The sequence below is a fragment of the Thermobia domestica genome, chromosome 3, assembly GCF_964235325.1.
Source record: "Thermobia domestica chromosome 3, izTheDome1.hap1.1, whole genome shotgun sequence".
Taxonomy (NCBI): Eukaryota; Metazoa; Arthropoda; class Insecta; order Zygentoma; family Lepismatidae; genus Thermobia; species Thermobia domestica.
In genome coordinates, this window is record NC_137456.1 from 251,984,234 (window position 1) to 252,003,161 (window position 18,928).

Consider the following 18,928-nt stretch of genomic DNA (forward strand, 5'->3'; position numbering starts at 1 on the left):
CACTATATGTTCTTGGATTTACCATCCTACCTGGACTCATGCTCACCAAGCCTTGTACAGGTGTCTTTGACACAACACAGCAGAGATGTCTATACAAAAATATTGTCAGACCCTTCGGAATATTGCGATGTGCTACTGCCAGAAAGATGTGCTTTCAATCACCTAATCTATATTTATCCATACATTCAGTGGCGTATTTACGATTTTGTTTCGGGTGGGGCTTTGCTAACTTTGGGGGGGGGGCTTTGCCTGAAAATGTGAAAATTCTGCAAGATATTTCATATACTTTACTATAGTAATTAAGATTTCGGGGGGGCTTAAGCCCGGAAGCCCCCCCTCTAAATACGCCACTGCATATAGCACTATTGACTGGCATTCCTTGCTTGGTTACAGACCCTTTCCAGTGTGCATCATTCTCTCCATTAACAACGTCACTGTTATTTATCATCTCCTTCAACTTCTCAATAATCTTGATCTGTAATTTCCGACAGCAGCCCCAGCTATCTTCAGCTGCGCCACATGACTTCCTACTCTAAGCTAAACTACTTTGTAATCCCCCTTGTAATTACGTTTCTTAGTACTCCCCATGTTCAAAGCTTTGATTTGGCCAGAGATATGATTTGGCCAGGTGGTCATGTGTGAATAAAGAAGTGGAACGTGTAAACAAAGAAGTATATAAACTAGCAAAACACTTCAAAAACGTTTGTGTTGTGGACATAGGTATGCTAGATAGGAAATTACACACTTCTCACGGACTACACCTAAATAGGTTTGGCAAGAAATATGTTTGTGCTGAAATAATAAAGTTTGTGTGTGAGATGGGGTGTAGTAAAGATAACATTGCAATACCGTTGTATTGGGATAGATTGGTACATACCAAGGAAACTAAGGTAGGAGACGACAATTTTTTATCGTTGAACTCAGGAATAACCTTGGAAACATAAAACCCGGTACAGATATCAATACAGTGAAACACTGTAAAGTAAATCAGCTTAAAGTATTTCATCACAATGTGCAGGGTCTTGGCAATAAGCTGGACTTTATGGATGTGTTAGTTGAGACAGTGTTGTCAACTGCACATGTTATTTGCATCACGGAGCATTGGTTAAGCTGTACTGATATTAAATCTGTAAAATTAAAAGGTTTTGATTTGGTAAGTCATTATTCAAGAGTTAACTTGATTCATGGAGGAGTTTGTATATTCGTTCATAATAAGTTAAATGCTGATGAAGTTGATGTATCGATGTTCAATCTGGAACTTCACTTTGAAGTAGTTGCAATAAGTCTTGCTCATAAAGTGTGTATATGTAGTATTTATAGATCTAATTCGGGCAACTTACGGGTATTTTTTAGAAATCTTGAACTTCTTATTGACCATCTGTGCAAAAAATACAGTATTATCATTTTGTGTGGTGACATAAGTATAAATTGGATGGTTAACACTAAAGTTAAAACTGATTTACAAAACCTATTAACTTCATTTAATCTCAAAGCTATTGTTAATACGCCTACCAGATTTGGCAAATCAGCACTTGATCAAGTAATAGTAAGCAGAGAGTGTCATAACCACAAACTTGAAATATTCAACCCAGGTTATTCAGATCATGATGCGCAATTAGTTAGCTTATCGCTTCCATCATCTAACTTACCAGTGTTGCAAAATACTACCAGAATTGAAAAAAGGTTATTTTCACCGAGTAACATTAGTTACTTTTGTTATTTGTTGGCTCTTGAGACATGGGATGGAATCTATTCAGCTTCCACTATGGACGAAAAATTTAACTCCTTCTTAGATGTATACTTGCACTGTTTTAATGTAGCTTTTCCTCTCATGCCAATTAGTAAATGTAATAAAATTAAGAAGAGTTGGATTACAACTGGTATTCGTAATTCCAAACGAAATTTAATTAAGTATGCTAAACTGCTTAATGATACAAATGTTTCTGATGTATTCAGAAATTACGTTAAAAAATATAAGATAACATATAAGAAAGTTATTAAGACAGCAAAGCGAATGCATAATTCGAAAATGATTAATAACTCCAGAAATAAAAATAAAACTATGTGGAATATTATTCACCAGTCGGTAGGACTACATGCAAAGAAGGGTAATATTGCTAATTTGAATCACGTCATTTTTGACAATAAAAGAATTACAAACCCTGCTGAAATTGCAAATAAATTTAATAATTATTTTATAACTTCTCCTCAGGTAGCTCTTGGTGCTCTATCCCACCAAGCTGGTACAAGTGGTTCTTCAAATATGCCTTCTTATCCAAAATGTATTTTTGTTGCCCCGGTAACTATTGATGAAATATTAGCAATTATAGGAAAGATGAGAAATAGCAGTTCTGCAGGTCTTGATGAAGTACCGTCCACTATTATAAAACAATCTGCTTCGATAATTGCTCCTCACCTGACTCATGTAATAAATTTTTCCCTTCAATCAGGCATTTTCCCACAACGGTTAAAAGTGGCTAAAGTGATTCCCTTGTTCAAAAAAGGCAATCGTTACGATACTAAGAATTATCGCCCTATCTCAGTTTTATCTGTCTTTTCAAAAATTTTTGAGACGGTAATGTCAAATAGGATAAGGAATTACTTACGTTCCAATAATCTAATATCATTATCTCAACATGGGTTTTTAACTGGCAAATCAACTGATTCTGCGATTTTCGATTTTCTTAGTACTGTTATGCATGCAATAAATAATAAAAAATGGGCAATTGGACTCTTTGTTGATCTTACTAAAGCATTTGATACTGTAAATCATGATCTCTTACTCAAAAAATTAAGCTTTTATGGTATAAGAGGAACTGCCAATAAATGGATCGAGTCTTACTTCAAGGATAGGTATCAGATAGTTCAAATTACGAACGAAAATAATGGCGAAATGCGTAAGTTTAGTAGTTATAAAGGTACAATACTAACTGGTGTTCCTCAAGGATCAGTGCTTGGTCCATTGCTCTTTCTTATTTACATCAATGATTTGACATATGAAATGTTGCCTAATAAATGTGTTTTATTTGCTGATGACACCAATGTTATTATTACAGGTAACTCACGACATGATATTGATATATAATCTAAACACTGCGTTTTCACGATTAAGTAACTGGTTAAGTAACAATAAGTTAGTTCTAAACAATAATAAAACTTCCTTGCTAAATTTTTATTATCCTCTTCAAAATAAATTTATTCCTCACGTAATGGTAAATAACAAAAAAGTCGACTTTTCTATTTCAACTAAATTTCTTGGTGTCACCATAAGTTCGAAACTAACTTGGAATGAGCATATTTCTCAACTCAACAAAAAATTAAGTAGTATTTGTTTCGGCCTCCGTAGACTAAGAGGTAATGTCACAACAGAGGCCTTAGTTTCGGTGTACTATGCAAAATTCCATTCTTTAATAACTTACGGTATTATTTTTTGGGGTTATTCTACTGAATGTATTAGCACGTTTCGCTTACAAAAGAAAGCACTAAGGGTTGTGTTTGGATTGTCACCAAAATCTTCTTGCAAGCCCATCTTTCGAGGACAAAAAATATTACCATTACCTTGTGCGTATCTATATAAAGTTATCTTGTTTACCGTAAGTAACAAACACTTATTTATTGAAAACAGTAACGTCCATAAATACAATACTCGATTCGTTAATAATTTGCATGCTATCCCCCAAAATTTCTCGTTTTTTCAAAAAAATGTATATATTAACTGTACAAAAATTTTCAATAAGTTACCTGACTTTCTAAAACTAAACAAATCATATTCTATGTTTAAATCGGATCTTCACGAGTTCTTAGTAGATAAATGTTACTACTCGGTAAATGAGTTTTTTGAAGATAATGTATAAATGTTTTTTTTTTTCCTTTGTAAATTATATTATGATTGTATAAGCTTATAAAAGTCATAGTTATGTATGTATTATTTTATCTAAGTTTTTTTCTATACCATATATGTAATTACTTTGTAATTTTGACAACTGTATGCGTGCTCGAGAATACTCTCATTTGTATGCAAAACAGGCAAATAAATAAATAAATAAATAAATAAATTTACAGCTGGAACATAAAGGAGGGAGAGAATTTTCTTCTGCGTGGTGTGGTATGCTCATCGAACATCTCGATTGGAGTATCTAAAGAGAGAGAAAGTTTTCCGGGTTTATTTAAAATGGTATCTAATCTTTATGTTACTGTTACCAGAACAAGAACAGATCGAAAAAAGACACAAGATGGCGAACGTGAAATCAAACTATTATATAACGTAGCGAATATATTGCCATATTTATTATTTAGGGTAGTTAATTATCTCAATATACAATATTAAGTGATCTGAAGTTCACCTACACACCCAGAAACTGAAGTGGAAGTGGGGAGGGTGTAAAAGTGAAGTTGTGAAACCCAAAACTGTGAGGATTCCTAATAGTGACTGCATAAGCCTAACAGGAATCCTGAATTTTGCATTCGGGTGAGATCTCAGCAATACTTTTACGTTCTTATGTGCATGTTGATTTGGTATTTATGGTGGCAATAGTTTAATTTCCTTTTAGTGTTTAGGGTTAAGAGTTTAAGTGACATTGATTGTGTATTTTAAGTGTATAATCTGTAATTCTTGTAAGTAATTACTAAGATGGCGGATAACCAATTTAAAGATACTATGAACTTAGAACCAACACAATCCAAAGACAAAGAAATATCCGACAATCCATCAGAAATGGAAATTACTGATAATGCAAATAACCAAACCATTTCAAAGCTAAAAAAAGTAAGTTTAGACAAGAAAGAATATAATGAGATGGATCATTTAAAGTCTTATGGTGATTTTGTAAATACAAACACTTCTTTAGAAAATCGTTACACGGAAGAACATGTAGCACCTTATTATGTTTTCATAAAATCGAATCAAGAGGATCTGGGAACGAAACATGTAATGGCAATTAGCCGTAAACTCTATTTAGCTTCAGTAGAAGGTATTACTACTTTCAAAAAAATCGGAAAAAATTTATTAAAAGTCTCTTTTAATTCTGCGAAAGCAGCAAATGCTTTTCTAACTCACCCAATATTAAAATCACAAAATTGGATGGCATATATTCCAAATTTTGCAATTTATACAACGGGGGTAGTAAAAGAGGTTGATCCGGAAGTACCGGTAGAGGAACTGCTACAAGAAATAGTTTCTGATGTTCCAATAATCTCAATTAAACGCATATACAGGTCACATGAAGGTAAAAAAATCCCAACTTCTACAATAATAATAACTTTCAATTCGCAACAACTACCACTCCACATTAAAGTTTTCTTCTTAAGATTGCAAGTGGAAACGTATATACCGGCCATAAGACAATGTCATCTATGCCTACGATACGGTCACACTTCCCGTACTTGTAAAGCTAAAAATTCCATTTGCAAAACTTGTGCTCAATCTCATGCATCATCACAATGCTCTAATGTAATAAAATGTTTTCACTGTGGTCTACCGCACGAAGCGGATAATGTTGAGTGTCCGGAAAGGGCTCGTCAAAAACAAATCATGTCAATAATGGCTACACAACATATTTCATTCAATGAAGCAAATATGCAAGTTGGTAAATTAAATTCAGATTCAAGGAAATGGAATGCAAGTAACATAACTATCAAAGCATCGGAAAATGTCATCATCCACTCTCAGAACAGAGCTTCAGCTCAAACAACACAAAATAAAGATACAAATACTGTAAACATTCCAAACTACAGAAAAAAACCTAAACTAACTGAACAAGAAACTCCTCCCTGGAAAAGGAGGAAAAGTACGGAAGAAACTAGTGGTAAATTTACTGGTTATAATGGGAAATACTGTGAACGCAAGGGTTACGATTTTTCATCAGCTAGTACGAGCGGACAATTGGAATCAGTGGTAACTGATTATAGAAACAGACATACAATGATGGATCAAAATTCTCAACAATTATGTGAATTGAAAAGTATTACTAACGATAATAACCCACGTTGCCCAGAAAAATTCCCTTTGTATGTAACTCAAAATCAATGCAATTCTACGTCCTTTGAGCAATGTTTGAATACAGCAGTGGTTCCAATTCAAAAATCAAGTAAATATAATTCTCAAAAATCTACGGAAAATACGGAAAAGAAAACCGATATAGATTTGGTAAACTCAAAAACATTATTTGCAATTAAACAGTTACTAGGTAATATACTAATGTCTTTAAATTGTAATGTAACTACTGAACATATGGAACAATTATCGCAGCAATTTTATCTGCTATTCAATTCAATACTTTCAAACTAATTCACGTGCCGGAAAAAAAAAAAAAAAAAAAAAAAAATTTTTTTTTTTTTTTTTTTTAAAAATTTAATTATGGAGCATAAACAAAGTTTGAAAATTCTACAGTGGAACTGTCAGAGTATTTACAATAAAAAATATGCAATTCTACATTTAATAAAATATTTTTCTCCGGACATCTTACTTTTACAGGAAACTTGGGCAAAACCAAAATTTTCTTTGAAATTACATAACTACAATATCATTGAACACTTAAGGGATGATGGATATGGTGGTTTAGCTACATGTATCAAGAAAAATATTCCTTTTCGTACTTTCAATATAGCTTTAAGTAATTCATATAGTGATATACAAATAACTGGTTTTGAGATAAATAATACTAAATTTGTTAATATTTATATACCGCCTGATATTACACCGCAACCACAATTCTGGAAAGAACTGTTAATAAATAACAAGATTGACTATTTGATGGGAGATTGTAACACCCAATCCTCAGTATGGGGAGCATCCAAAGGAAATACTGCTGGTAAAATACTTAACCAAACCTTAACTGAATATCCTTATCTTTGTCTAAATGATGGTACTGCAACTCGTATTACTATGGAAGGTAATAGTGTTCCTGACATAACTATCTGTAGAATTCAATATTACATTTTAACACACTGGTCTGTCTACTTTGATCCATTAGGAAGTGATCATCGCCCTATTCTGACGATCACTCACCCTTTTCTAGAAAAAGCATCTTCTAATCAGAATTCAAATAATAATGATTTCACATCCAAAATAAATAAAATTAGTAAAGAAATTAATTGGAATAAGTATCAACATTTTATTTCAGAAAACTTAAATAAATCTAATAATTACAATTACTCGATATCTAAGTTAAACCAAATATTAACGCAAGCTGTAGCGAGATCAAAAAATGAAGAATTGATACAGAGTCACAAACTGAAAAATTCCTTTAAATCTATACCACAAGCCAAACCTAGTTGGTGGAACCGTGAAGCACAACAAGCAATTAATAAAAGAAAAGCGGCTTTTTTGCAATTTATTAGTACAAAAACTCCTCAAGACTTTAGACTTTATCTCAATAGTAAGGCAGTAACAAAAATCATCTTAAATAAAATTAAAAGAAAGCACTGGAAAGAATTTTGTGATAATTTATCATTTCAAACGCCTAGAACGAAAATTTGGAAATTTTTACATTCTCAACTCATTAAAAGCTCTATAAAATCTGTAACAAGTACTTGGAACTCAACAAAAAAACGATTGGATACATCAATTTCATGCTATGTTAACTCCTGATTTTGTTAATTCAAATAATTTAATAATAGCTAACTTACAAAATAAGCAAGAACTTAATAATGAAGAGCTTTTTAAATTAGAAGAATTGGAAGTGGTGCTTAAAACTACCAAGAAGAACAGCTCTCCAGGTATAGATGGATTTCCATATGTCCATTACATAAACCTACCGTTAGAAGCAAAAAGAATATTCCTAAATTCTTTAAATTCAATTTGGAAAACAGGTAACATACCTGAAATATGGAAAAAATCGATCATCGTGCCAATTCTTAAACCTAATAAACCAAGTCATATTGCTACAAACTATAGACCAATAGCTCTACTCTCTTGCAGTCTTAAAATTTTCGAACAACTGATGTTAAATCGTTTACAATGGTACATAGAGTATAACCACTTGTTACCAGACAATATCACAGGATTTCGTAAAAGTAGTTCAACTTTTGACTCTATCGGCCCTCTGATTATTGATATATGGAGAGCTTTCCAACAAAAGAAATATCTTATCTTGATTAGTGTGGATTTTCAAAAAGCTTATGACTCTATAAATCTAAATTTATTAATTTCCAAATTATTTAAACTACATATTCCGCAACAGTTCATATTACTTATTTACAATCTATTATATGATAGACATGTACATATCAAGTTGAACAATTCTTATTCAAAATCTAGACGTACCTCTACTGGTCTGTTACAAGGTAGTAAACTAAGTCCAACTCTTTTTAATCTTTTCATGTTAGATCTTATTAATGTGTTGAATAAAACTACAAATACCTTCTTGTATGCTGATGACCTGGTTACATACGAAATAGTGGAAAATCTAAAAATTGGAGTGGAAAAAATACAACACAATATGCAAAATATACACCAATGGAGTTTTAAAAATGGATTGGATATAAATTGGGAAAAATCATCATTTACAATTTTCACAAAGAAACGTATAAAAATTTTACCACAAATAAGAATTAATGGCAAACAACTAAAATTTATGAAAAATTGGAAATATTTAGGACTTAATCTTGATACTACCTTATCCTGGAAGTCGCATCTTCAATATTTAACCAAAGAAGCAACTAAATATCATAATATATTGAAAAGTTTGAGTGCTAAAAAATGGGGTATACAACCTCATGTGTTGAATATGATTAATCAACAAACATTAACTGCCAGAATTTTATATGGTTCCATGTTTTATAACACTAATTACACAATGTTTTACACAAAAATTCAACAAATTCATTATGATGTGATTAAGACAATATTATCTCAACCAGCTTTTTGTCCAAGGAATGCTATCTTAGAAGCTACAATGAATATACCGATAGAAATAAAAATATTCCAACAGACGGCAAATTTTTTACTTTCTCGGATGGCAAAAACTTCTTCAATTATAATTAAGAAACTAGGAAACATGGAAATTATAAATCAAAGTAAAAAACTTCCTTACCAAAAATCATTGCCATGGATCTATACTGTTTTTAAGAACATAAAAGAATTGCAAAATAGCATAGCAAAAGCTCCAAGTATACCAGCATACTTATTCAGCTACAATATAAACTTAATAAAAATTCCAGCTGTAATTCCTCAATATATACAATATCATAAATTTGAAAATTTACATAATATATATAAAAATATTTGGCAATTTTATATAGATTCTCTTCCTAAAGAATATATACTTATATTTACTGATGCATCAAAACAAAAAAATAAACAAGTCGGCGCAGCCTTATTGATTCCGCAATTATGTATACAAAAACTATACAAACTACCTTGTAACATGTCTGTATTTGAAGGCGAAGCCTTCGCCATAAGACAAGCATTTTTACTTATCAAAAAACTCAATCTTAAACATGCATGTATATGTACGGATGCTTTGAGTGTTATTACTGCATTGAATAATACAAGATGGAATATTCAAACTTCTTGGAATATTTTATTAATTAAAAAATTATTTCAATCATTACAATCCAATGAATTCAATACTATTTTAATGTACACCAAAGCTCATGTAAACATAGAATTTAATGAATCAGTAGACCAATTAAGTAAAGCTGCAGCTAATTCAGGCATCAAAACTAACATACAAATTCCTTACTATAATTTCAAAAATATTATCAAAAACAAAATAGAAACATTAACTACCCAATGGAAAAAGAAAAATAGAGAAGGTCCTGGCAAGTACTACTGGAGATTAGCGGATAATTTGGAATTTAACAATTGGAAAGTATTAAGTATGTGGTCCAGATCGAAAATTGTGCTATTTTACCGAATAATATTCAACACAGCTTTAACTCCAAAAAAACTGTTCTGTATAAAGAAAAAAGATACAAATATTTGTTGGTGCGGAAAAGAAATTGGCAATCTAAATCATCTAATATTCTACTGTGAACTATTACAGAACAAAAGAAAAGAGTTTATAATACATGTATTGAATAGCCTCTACACGTTCCCAATCACAGTTGAAATGATAATCACCTCAAGAAATTGGATACTTATTAAAAGACTCTTACAGTTTATACAGGACAATAACTTAAATCTATAAATACAAATAAATAAATTAAATGAAATGACGTATAAGGTGTTACATAGACATATATAAATCACTTCAAACACTTGGAAAGTCTGGGAAATAACTATTGCCACTATAATCAATTTGTAACAGCATGATCATGAGAAATTGAAGAACTAACTTGAACGCTTCAACAACAACAACAAAAAAAAAAAAAAAAAAAAAAAAAAAAAAAAAAACACGTTTAAACTCCCAGTTTTTTCCTCCAGCATTCAAATTTGATACAATACCATTAATACAATCTCATTTTGGACATTTATAGGGAACAGGCCATTTGAACCTATGTTTGGGCCGAACTACACGGCATTTTACAGATGCCGAATGGAATGGAATGGAACAAGAACAGATTGTTTTCGTTTATGAGTTTATCGTTTTATGTTCAATATGTGTATATAGAAATAGATCAGTTGAATAGTGAGAGTACTGTTTTGATTGTAATTTTTGTTTGAGAGCTCTCGAAATAACAGAAAAAAAGATTACATCGTTTTAAAAGAGTATGTGTTTACTATGAACTTTTTCTTCTCCATACAAAATTTGGTCAATGTTCCGTTAAGGGGGTCCAGTGTCTCTGACACCACTTCTTTCTATTGATTTTCGTTTGATTACATAATGTAACGTTATATTAGGTTCTATTAAGTTAGGTAAATTTAGGTTAGGTTAGCTTAGGTTAAGGGGGTCCAGTGTAGTTTTGTACCCCCTTAACGGAACATGGGCCCAAAATTGTTGTCCTACTTTTGTAAAATTAATTTGTGTCCAGGTTAAGTTAAAAAACACCACTCGAAATAATTGAGCAAATTTTACAATTTCAGAATTTTAGCATTGTCCTTGAAAATTTTTGGCATATGTCGGACAGATGGAGGCCAGCATTTATTACCAAAAATTCCTTTGGGCAGCATTTATTACTTCCTGGTAAATTTTCAGTACCTTTTTAAACAGGTTAATTTTGGTTAGGTTACATTAGGATACGTTAGGTTAGGTTATGTTTGCTTCTTTATTTATGCCTATTATATATTTCACCGCCCCTCCCCGATTGCACACACTCATTGCCATTAATCATTACGATCACAGATTACTCACACTTCAATTACCTTTTCGTAACATGGAATGATTTCTCCTGTACACATTATGTTTTTACCTAATTTTGGCTTTATCTGTCCGACATACCCCCCCCCCTTTTTTTGTGCTGGGTGATATGACAATATCCCACCTAGCTTAGATAAAATTAAAGGGGGTGACTAGAAATAATTGTTGAGAAATTCTTTCACGATTTGCATATTGACAAAGCAACCGGACATATCTATAAATACTACAGGGCAGCTAACACAAGCCAACTTATGCTGGATGACCACTAAGGAGGACAATTGGTGTCTAACCAAGCCAGGGCAAAGAAAGCTGGTGGGTCAGCACGGAAATGCATTTGTAGGGTGAAAATGCATCATTGGCGATGCATATGAGCATACCGGTAAATGAGGATAGTGAAAACACACCAAGCCTATGCAGAGTTGGTTTCAGCGTCATATTAAGAGTTTGACTGAAGCATGGTGCTAATTTCCGTATTTAGAAACACTTTATGAAGTTAACAACAATATATATGGATAAATCCCAGACACTACTTTTCCAAAGAATTGTCCAAACTCATTACCTACCGGAATGGCTAAACTGCCGCAGATGGCGGCTCTGGATAACACCCACATATTACCAATTATCTGTTCCTGCTTTCAGATATCTAACGTACAAATACCACTACTGAATTTCAGGCCTTCACTATTCACTGCTAATCACAAATATTTCTTACTAGCATAAATTACCCGCTTCCCTGGGTTAGATTAAGAAAAAATAGTTATATGTTCCGTTAGTCAATCACTTTCTACTACTACTAAAATGCTCTCTGATATCGGTTATTTTTCATCGTTTTCATATTTCTGTCCCCTCCGTCTCCCCCATGTTGCGTGGCTGAATTTAGGTTTAAACTGCATCGGAAGTGTCACTGTTTATCTCAGTGACAGCGAAAACCATGGATTCGACACTGATATTGGTCATTTTCGATCATTTATATATATATATATATATATATATATATATATATATATATATATATATATATAATTTCCTTCCTCTCCCCCAGGTTGTGGTGCTGAATTTGGATTTAAATGGGATCAGACGTGTCCCTGTTCATCTCAGCGAGCTCAAAAACTATGGACTCGATACTAATGTTAATCATTTTTATGTATCTCCCCCCTCCTCCAAGTTGCGGGGCTGAATTTGTACGTAAACGGGATCGAAAGTGTCACTGTTCAACCCAGCAGCCCCGAAAAGTAGATTCGACACTAATATTGGCCACCCCCTCCGCTTCGTTCTGCTAAGTTGCACCGTTAAAATGATATAATAAAAATCATCCCAGACCCAAACCTCATCTATGTTGAAAATTTGATTGAAATGGGAGCGTGGTTCAAGAGTTACGAAGTTTTATTTATTTTTATATATCTCCCCCTCCCCTAAGTTGCACCATCAGAGTGATATGATAAAAAAAAAAACATGTCAGATCCGAACTGGTTCAAGAGTCACACGTGTGGGAAACTAAGTAAATATAAGGGAAGCTGACTCAACTATAGTGCTATGATTGTAAATTTAAATCTTTGAACAGCTAGTTCCAGTGGTTTCCACGAAACGAGTTGAGTTGATTTTGAGTTTAACGTCTCGTTCAGCAGCAAAGATATATATATATATATATATATATATATATATATATATATATGAGATGTGGACCTACTGATTAACGTAGAATCCGAATCACATGAGCTTCCGCCGGAAATCAAACCCGGATCTCCCACGCCAAAGGCGTGTACGCTAACCGCTTAGATTATACATGATAAATGTTGATGTGTCTGATACATGGAAAAAACTTTGCCCAATAGCGAGGTAAAGCATAGTTAGAGCATTGTACATTAACGCAAAAAGGTCAATGAAAATTTAACACTTACAAAATGGGTTCTTTTTCATTCTTATTTCCTGTTTTAAGTTGTTATTCAAAGCCAGTTAAGTGGAAGCACTGCGATACAAAATGCCTACTCTAGCTGACCGAATTATAGTTCTGTTTAGCAGTGTTTCTCATAGTGTCGTCGAATCCAAGATATGAAGTAAATTGTTAAGAAACGTCTTGAGTTTATATACATTTAGTATAATTCGATAGTTGTTTATGATACACGTAAATAATGTCAATTCTGTCTTTGACTGTCCTTTTCGTAATAAAATATCCGTTTATACTTAATATTTTGGTAGTCTCAGCAGGTTTGTCCTTGTATTCTCATTAAAAGTACTTTTGCAATGCAAAATGTTTTAAAAAATAAACTTTTCATTTGTTTTGTAATTACATGACACACAAGAGATGAACCACATTGGCAATGGTAGTGAAACCGACCTCATCTCCTCGCTACCCTGCTGACTTTGAGCACCCAGTGATTCTTAACTGAAGGCATTCTTGAAATTCAAGAAGTAGAAAATAATTGATGTTCCCAACATTACTGAATACGTATATTTCTTTCATTTACATTTCTCATCCGATTATGTAAAGATCTTTCAATTACTTAACTATTAAGATATAGGTAAGAAAAAATTTTAAAAAATAACTAGTTTCATTTCCCATATGTTCATTTTTTCTAAAATAGGGACACGATAATATTGCCGTGATGCATTGAAATTAGAGTGTTCATTCGATCTCTATCATTTCTGAAGTAAATGAATTGTTCATGCGACCATTCTTTTTCAGCATCAAGACATTGACCTATTTTAACGTAGAATCTGAATCACACTTCTCTTACTGGGAATCGATCATTGTTATTCCATGCTGAACGTACGTTAGTTAACCTTGTAGCCAGTGATCCTCCCAAATATGCGTAATGTTGCTCAAGTCTAGGGGGAACCGAATCTAATGAACCCCATAATGTTCCTCGCCTTAAATCTGTCCTCTATAACTAGAGAGGTGATTATTTTGTATTGATATTTTATCAACGAACTTAAAAAGTTCGTTACTGAATTCTCTGTCTGTGTATTTGTGTCTCTCTTACTTTTTTTTTCCCTTAATTTTGAGCCTTCGGATTTCGGGAGATTTAAGGAGCCGTACACAAGGAAATTATAAATTGATAGATATATTACAAGAATTGTTTAATAAGTATAATAATAAAGTACATAGAACAATTGGTATAAAGCCTGTAGAAGTTAATAAGAAAAAGTGATTGTTTTTAAGTTCGTTCTGGCAATACTCTTGGAGCATTCTCAACTAGTTTATAATTATTTATTTGAGTTACAAGTGTGACATTTACATACTTGTCTGACTTCTCATGCTTTCTTTCATAGTAACGTTTCAGAAGTACGACTATATATATTTAAATTGTAGCTCAAGAATTTTCACTCCTTTCTCAAATGGCTGCAAGGAAGAAAACTATATAAATATACATCAGGTACAATTAAATTCCGAAATTGTAAATTATATTTTAAAAGTATTATGTTTTTTTCCTGCACAATCATTTATATATGAGCGTTTCAATGATACAAATCCATTTCAGAGTCCCTCGTGCCCTTGAAGCAACATGTGTGTCTGTCTTTTTTCCTGCAAGAATCAGAAAATCTCTCGGATCACGCGTCAACACAGAGCTTAGAGGCTCCGCCTTATTTCCTTCTTTCCTGCCTGCCGCAGGGAGATTTGTTTTCAGTCACGATAAAAGTGTGATTACATTGTACGTAACACTAGGTGTTCAAAGGTCTGTTCTGTAAGGTGGACAAACGCTAGAAAGAGCCAAATCAAGGTTGCAGGCTCCATATTAAAATAATCAGAATTCTTGTTCAGCAGTTCCTCTTTCGTATACAAAAATAAGTGTTTGATTTTTTTTTTTTTTTAATTTTTCAAAATAATTTTGTTATATTAATTGTGAAAGCACGTGTCTTATGACTGCATTACAGAGCTGCCGCTGGTAGTATATATACTTACGTTTAACATGTATATAAATATTAGAAAAAAGTTAAAAGAACCTATTAAATTACAAGGCAAAACTTTAGTATTAGTATATCAGTTCAAAATATTTGTACATCAATCTTAGTTTCCCTAGTTGTTTCTAACACAGGGTTGGCTGGTTTAAACCAAAAAGCGAAAAATGTTCGTAAAAGTGTAAGTGTTCATAAAATCATGATGGACACACATTTGTGGGTTATCACGTTTCACTCCCGTATATTATTCGTATTATATTCAGACCTAAATTCCTCATTCATTACTCAAAGGAATTATACTACAAAAGCAACTTTTATTTTTTTTTATAAGTTTATGAATGTTTCTTATGTGATTTTTTTTATAGTTTATTATTGTTATTATGCAGTTGCAATCAAAGAAAAATTCTAAATATTGTTTCGTTCTAATAATGTTTTCTATTGATAAAATACATCGAAATGCCGTACTTTTGGCGAGGGGGGGGGGTCATACAAACCGCACGAGAGGCATTTATTGAAATCCGAAGTATCTTTGTTATCTATTTATGTATAAATGGGTCAAAGTGGACTTAAATAATTTGTATTTTTATTCACTTTTCGTACTGATACGCAAATTAAGTCGTCGTATTTCTTTAACTTGGAATAATAAAAGTTGTAGTGAACTAACTTGGACTAAATTAGTTCTTCTGTACTCTGCAGTATCTTGAAATTCTCCATATGTAAATCTGTATAATGGTTTCACTTCTGCAACTATTTATCTTTTTGTCCTTCTGAAATGACTCTTCATAATTATATTAACAAGTATGTAAAGATCAGTACAACGTATTTTTATCAGGAGTCCGTGAGTGAGTCGACAGACGTATTGCAGTTGTGGCCAATTAGTCCCAGTTTCGAGTCCAAATGAAGGACAGTTTCTCTTGGATGTAAGCCGAGAAGCGGTTGGATTCCGCTTTAAGCGTATGTGACCCCTTCCAACATAACCCACTTGTTGCATAATAACACCAAGGCGAAACAAACTTATTTCTGTCCATATGTGATATAAATACATAGAGCAAATTATTTAAACCAAAAAAACCGGGTTTAAACCAAAAAAAAAAAAAACGGGTTTAAAAAAACTGTTTTTTTGTTTTTTTAATAGAAACCATGGTTTTTGCCAACCCTGATAACTAATAGGATACAACCATTAGGTGTATCCTATCGTTGCCATTAGGTGTATTTTTCGGTTAAAATACCGTATATCGTATTTCATATTTTATTAAGTAAATTGACAAGACCAAAAGAAGTAGGTACTAGCCTTTTGTACTCCTAAACAATGAAGATGTAAGAAGAGATTTCATTTCTTGCTCATGAACATCTTAAAATTCTATCTGAAAAATTGTGACAGATTATTTAATACCAAATTTACAAAACAAGTACATAGAAAGGATAATATTCATCATAGTAATGAATAATAAGGCTTGTTTTGCAGAAGTTTTATTGAAACTGGGGATTAATGAACAACTTAATTTTTAATTCCACACATGCTGTTAAATGTATGTTACTCTTAGAAAATGAAAGATAGCAAATACTACAGGCATATGCTACGACATTTAAAGAAATATTTGCTTTTGCAGCTTCCCGAAACATGTTCGTTGCCATTAGGTGCAGTTTTCACTTTCTTGGAACACATCAAAACACAATACTTAGAATCACTCCACACTCCAGTGTACAAAATAATCCTAAAACCTAGAATTATGTTGAATTTACTAAATTTAATTGTATATACACTTGTACACCCCTAAACACACCATCTCACTCTATATTACACTGCAAAACAGTGGAAAAGATAGAAGTTGTTTCTTATTACTCTCTTTTTAATCAATGTTCCTTACTATTAGAAAGACAGTTTAAGAACTGTCAATTTATTTGCAATTAAAGAATATCTTGTAAAAGACTTTTTTCTTTTTCCTTTTTTTCGAAATGTGCTCTCAATTAGTTTAAAGCGGCTGAGTAACATATCGAGTCCTTGTAAGAAGTGAATTGGTATGCTCCAAAGGTTAATTTTTGGGTTATTTTGCGTGACAATTAAAACGCAATTCCTGTAGCTTTCTTAACTCCACGGGAAAACAACCAATACATACGCAACGGCAAATATTATATGGCACCATATTTCTATGAACCAGTAATACATACAAAAACTTTACATTTCCAAATGAAACTTAATGGATTACTTCAAAAATGTGGGAGGTGGAACTGCCCCCCTAATCACCGCCCATGCCTCTCAGTTGGGTATAAGATTCATGTGAATCCGTTTTTCCAAACTGCCAAGAACATTAGTAGCATATCCAAAGGTTTTAATATTTACGAATTTAAATGAAGGTTCAACCTATACAATAAAATTATGTTAAGGAAAACAAACCAAACAACAAATTAAACTTAACTTTGGGCAAGCCCGCTGGATATTTGAAGTAAAAGATCTAAATAACTAAAATACCATTATGGACGGTAAGAACCTGTCCTTGTAGATATACTCCTGCAGTACTTCCTTTATAACAAATGAAATGTAAAATTAAATTGTCAAGATGATAAACAACGTGGCGCTACGTCAACACATTATCGAAACAACTGTTTATAAAATAAATTTTTACTTAGAAATAGTTGACATTTTGATTCATTTATTTTTTTGAAGTGATTTTATTTTAGATGTGCGTTTATATAATTACATTCAGCGCCTGAATATTAGTGTTATAACTGCTGGAAAACTTAATATAGAAACGCGATTTTAGCTTTGGCTGCGCTATTTTGTAACGCAGTCAAACTGCAATTTGTACAAACAGTTCAATGACTACGAACACTTAACTTCCTTGGTACGTATCTACTTTAACGAAATTGTCCAACTTTTGTGTAATTACTATTATTAGCTGTAATTATATTGATAAAATTTGTAAAGCAGGCTCAGAGTATTTTTCTGAGGCTGTTATCGTTTAAATAGTGTGCAGAGACCATTCTCATGGATTCCGATTCGTACACCATGGAATATGTAAAGCCCTTTATAGCCGTCATTGGAGTATCGCTAATCTCTAAGCCGTTGTGCTTTTTAGTTCAATCCACAAATATACCAACAATAGTGATAGGTTTGGAGCTGCATTAAAGAAGAAAAAAGTTGTATAAAGCCAGTACGGAAGATTAAACCTAGGATTCTCCTGTTAGCTGCCATCTTTTGCCGTACTTGGTAGAGAAAATAAAATAATCTTCACATGTGCAAGACTTAATCCGCCTTATGCAGAGTCGTTTCGACGTACGATTAGCATCATATTAAAACACTGACTACTGCAGGATACTTATGTTAGTCGAACTCTTTAGTATGGCACTAATAGCGCTTCAAAACGACTCTGCATAAGGCCCAATAAAATTAAAACTAAAATACAATAGGATAAAAGCACTGTGGCCTGTCTTGGAAGTATACAACAACAAGAACGTGTTCCTCCTTAACGAATGGCTAATAATAGGTGCGCACGTAGAATGAACACTCAAGTAGTTTTTCAGAATCCACTTTAAGCTATAAATCGCATTCCCCCTATATAGCCTCGTGCTAAAAATGAAAATCAAATCAAATTATTAATCTACCCTACTATTATCTTGATTATTGCAGGAACGAGAGTCGTTAGTTCCGTAATGATCAGTCATTACATTTATTCAAAAATGCAATTGTTTTCATCGCATCGTCATGTTGTATACAAATATCAAAAATCTTTCAAATAAGCAACATACTGAGAAAATAAACTGAAATTTAATACTATTTTCTTCACTTGGAA

At 32.6% G+C, this 18,928-nt stretch overlaps 1 protein-coding gene across 8 annotated transcripts in view; it reads left to right on the top strand.

Annotated features, from left to right (window-relative positions):
* Positions 1-18,928, top strand: part of LOC145681017 (uncharacterized) — a 60,992-nt gene that overhangs the window by 14,202 nt on the left and 27,862 nt on the right. For 2 of the 8 annotated variants that reach the window (XM_081752299.1, XM_081752304.1), the window contains exon 1: positions 4,183-4,468. The exons of 3 other annotated variants lie outside the window; for them this stretch is intronic. Coding sequence is in view for 1 of the 5 variants with exons in the window: in XM_081752298.1 (XP_081608424.1) it covers positions 11,000-11,066 (67 nt within the window). In the remaining 4 variants the exon portion in view is untranslated. 3 more of the 8 variants (XM_081752298.1, XM_081752303.1, XM_081752300.1) reach the window with 3 other exon arrangements.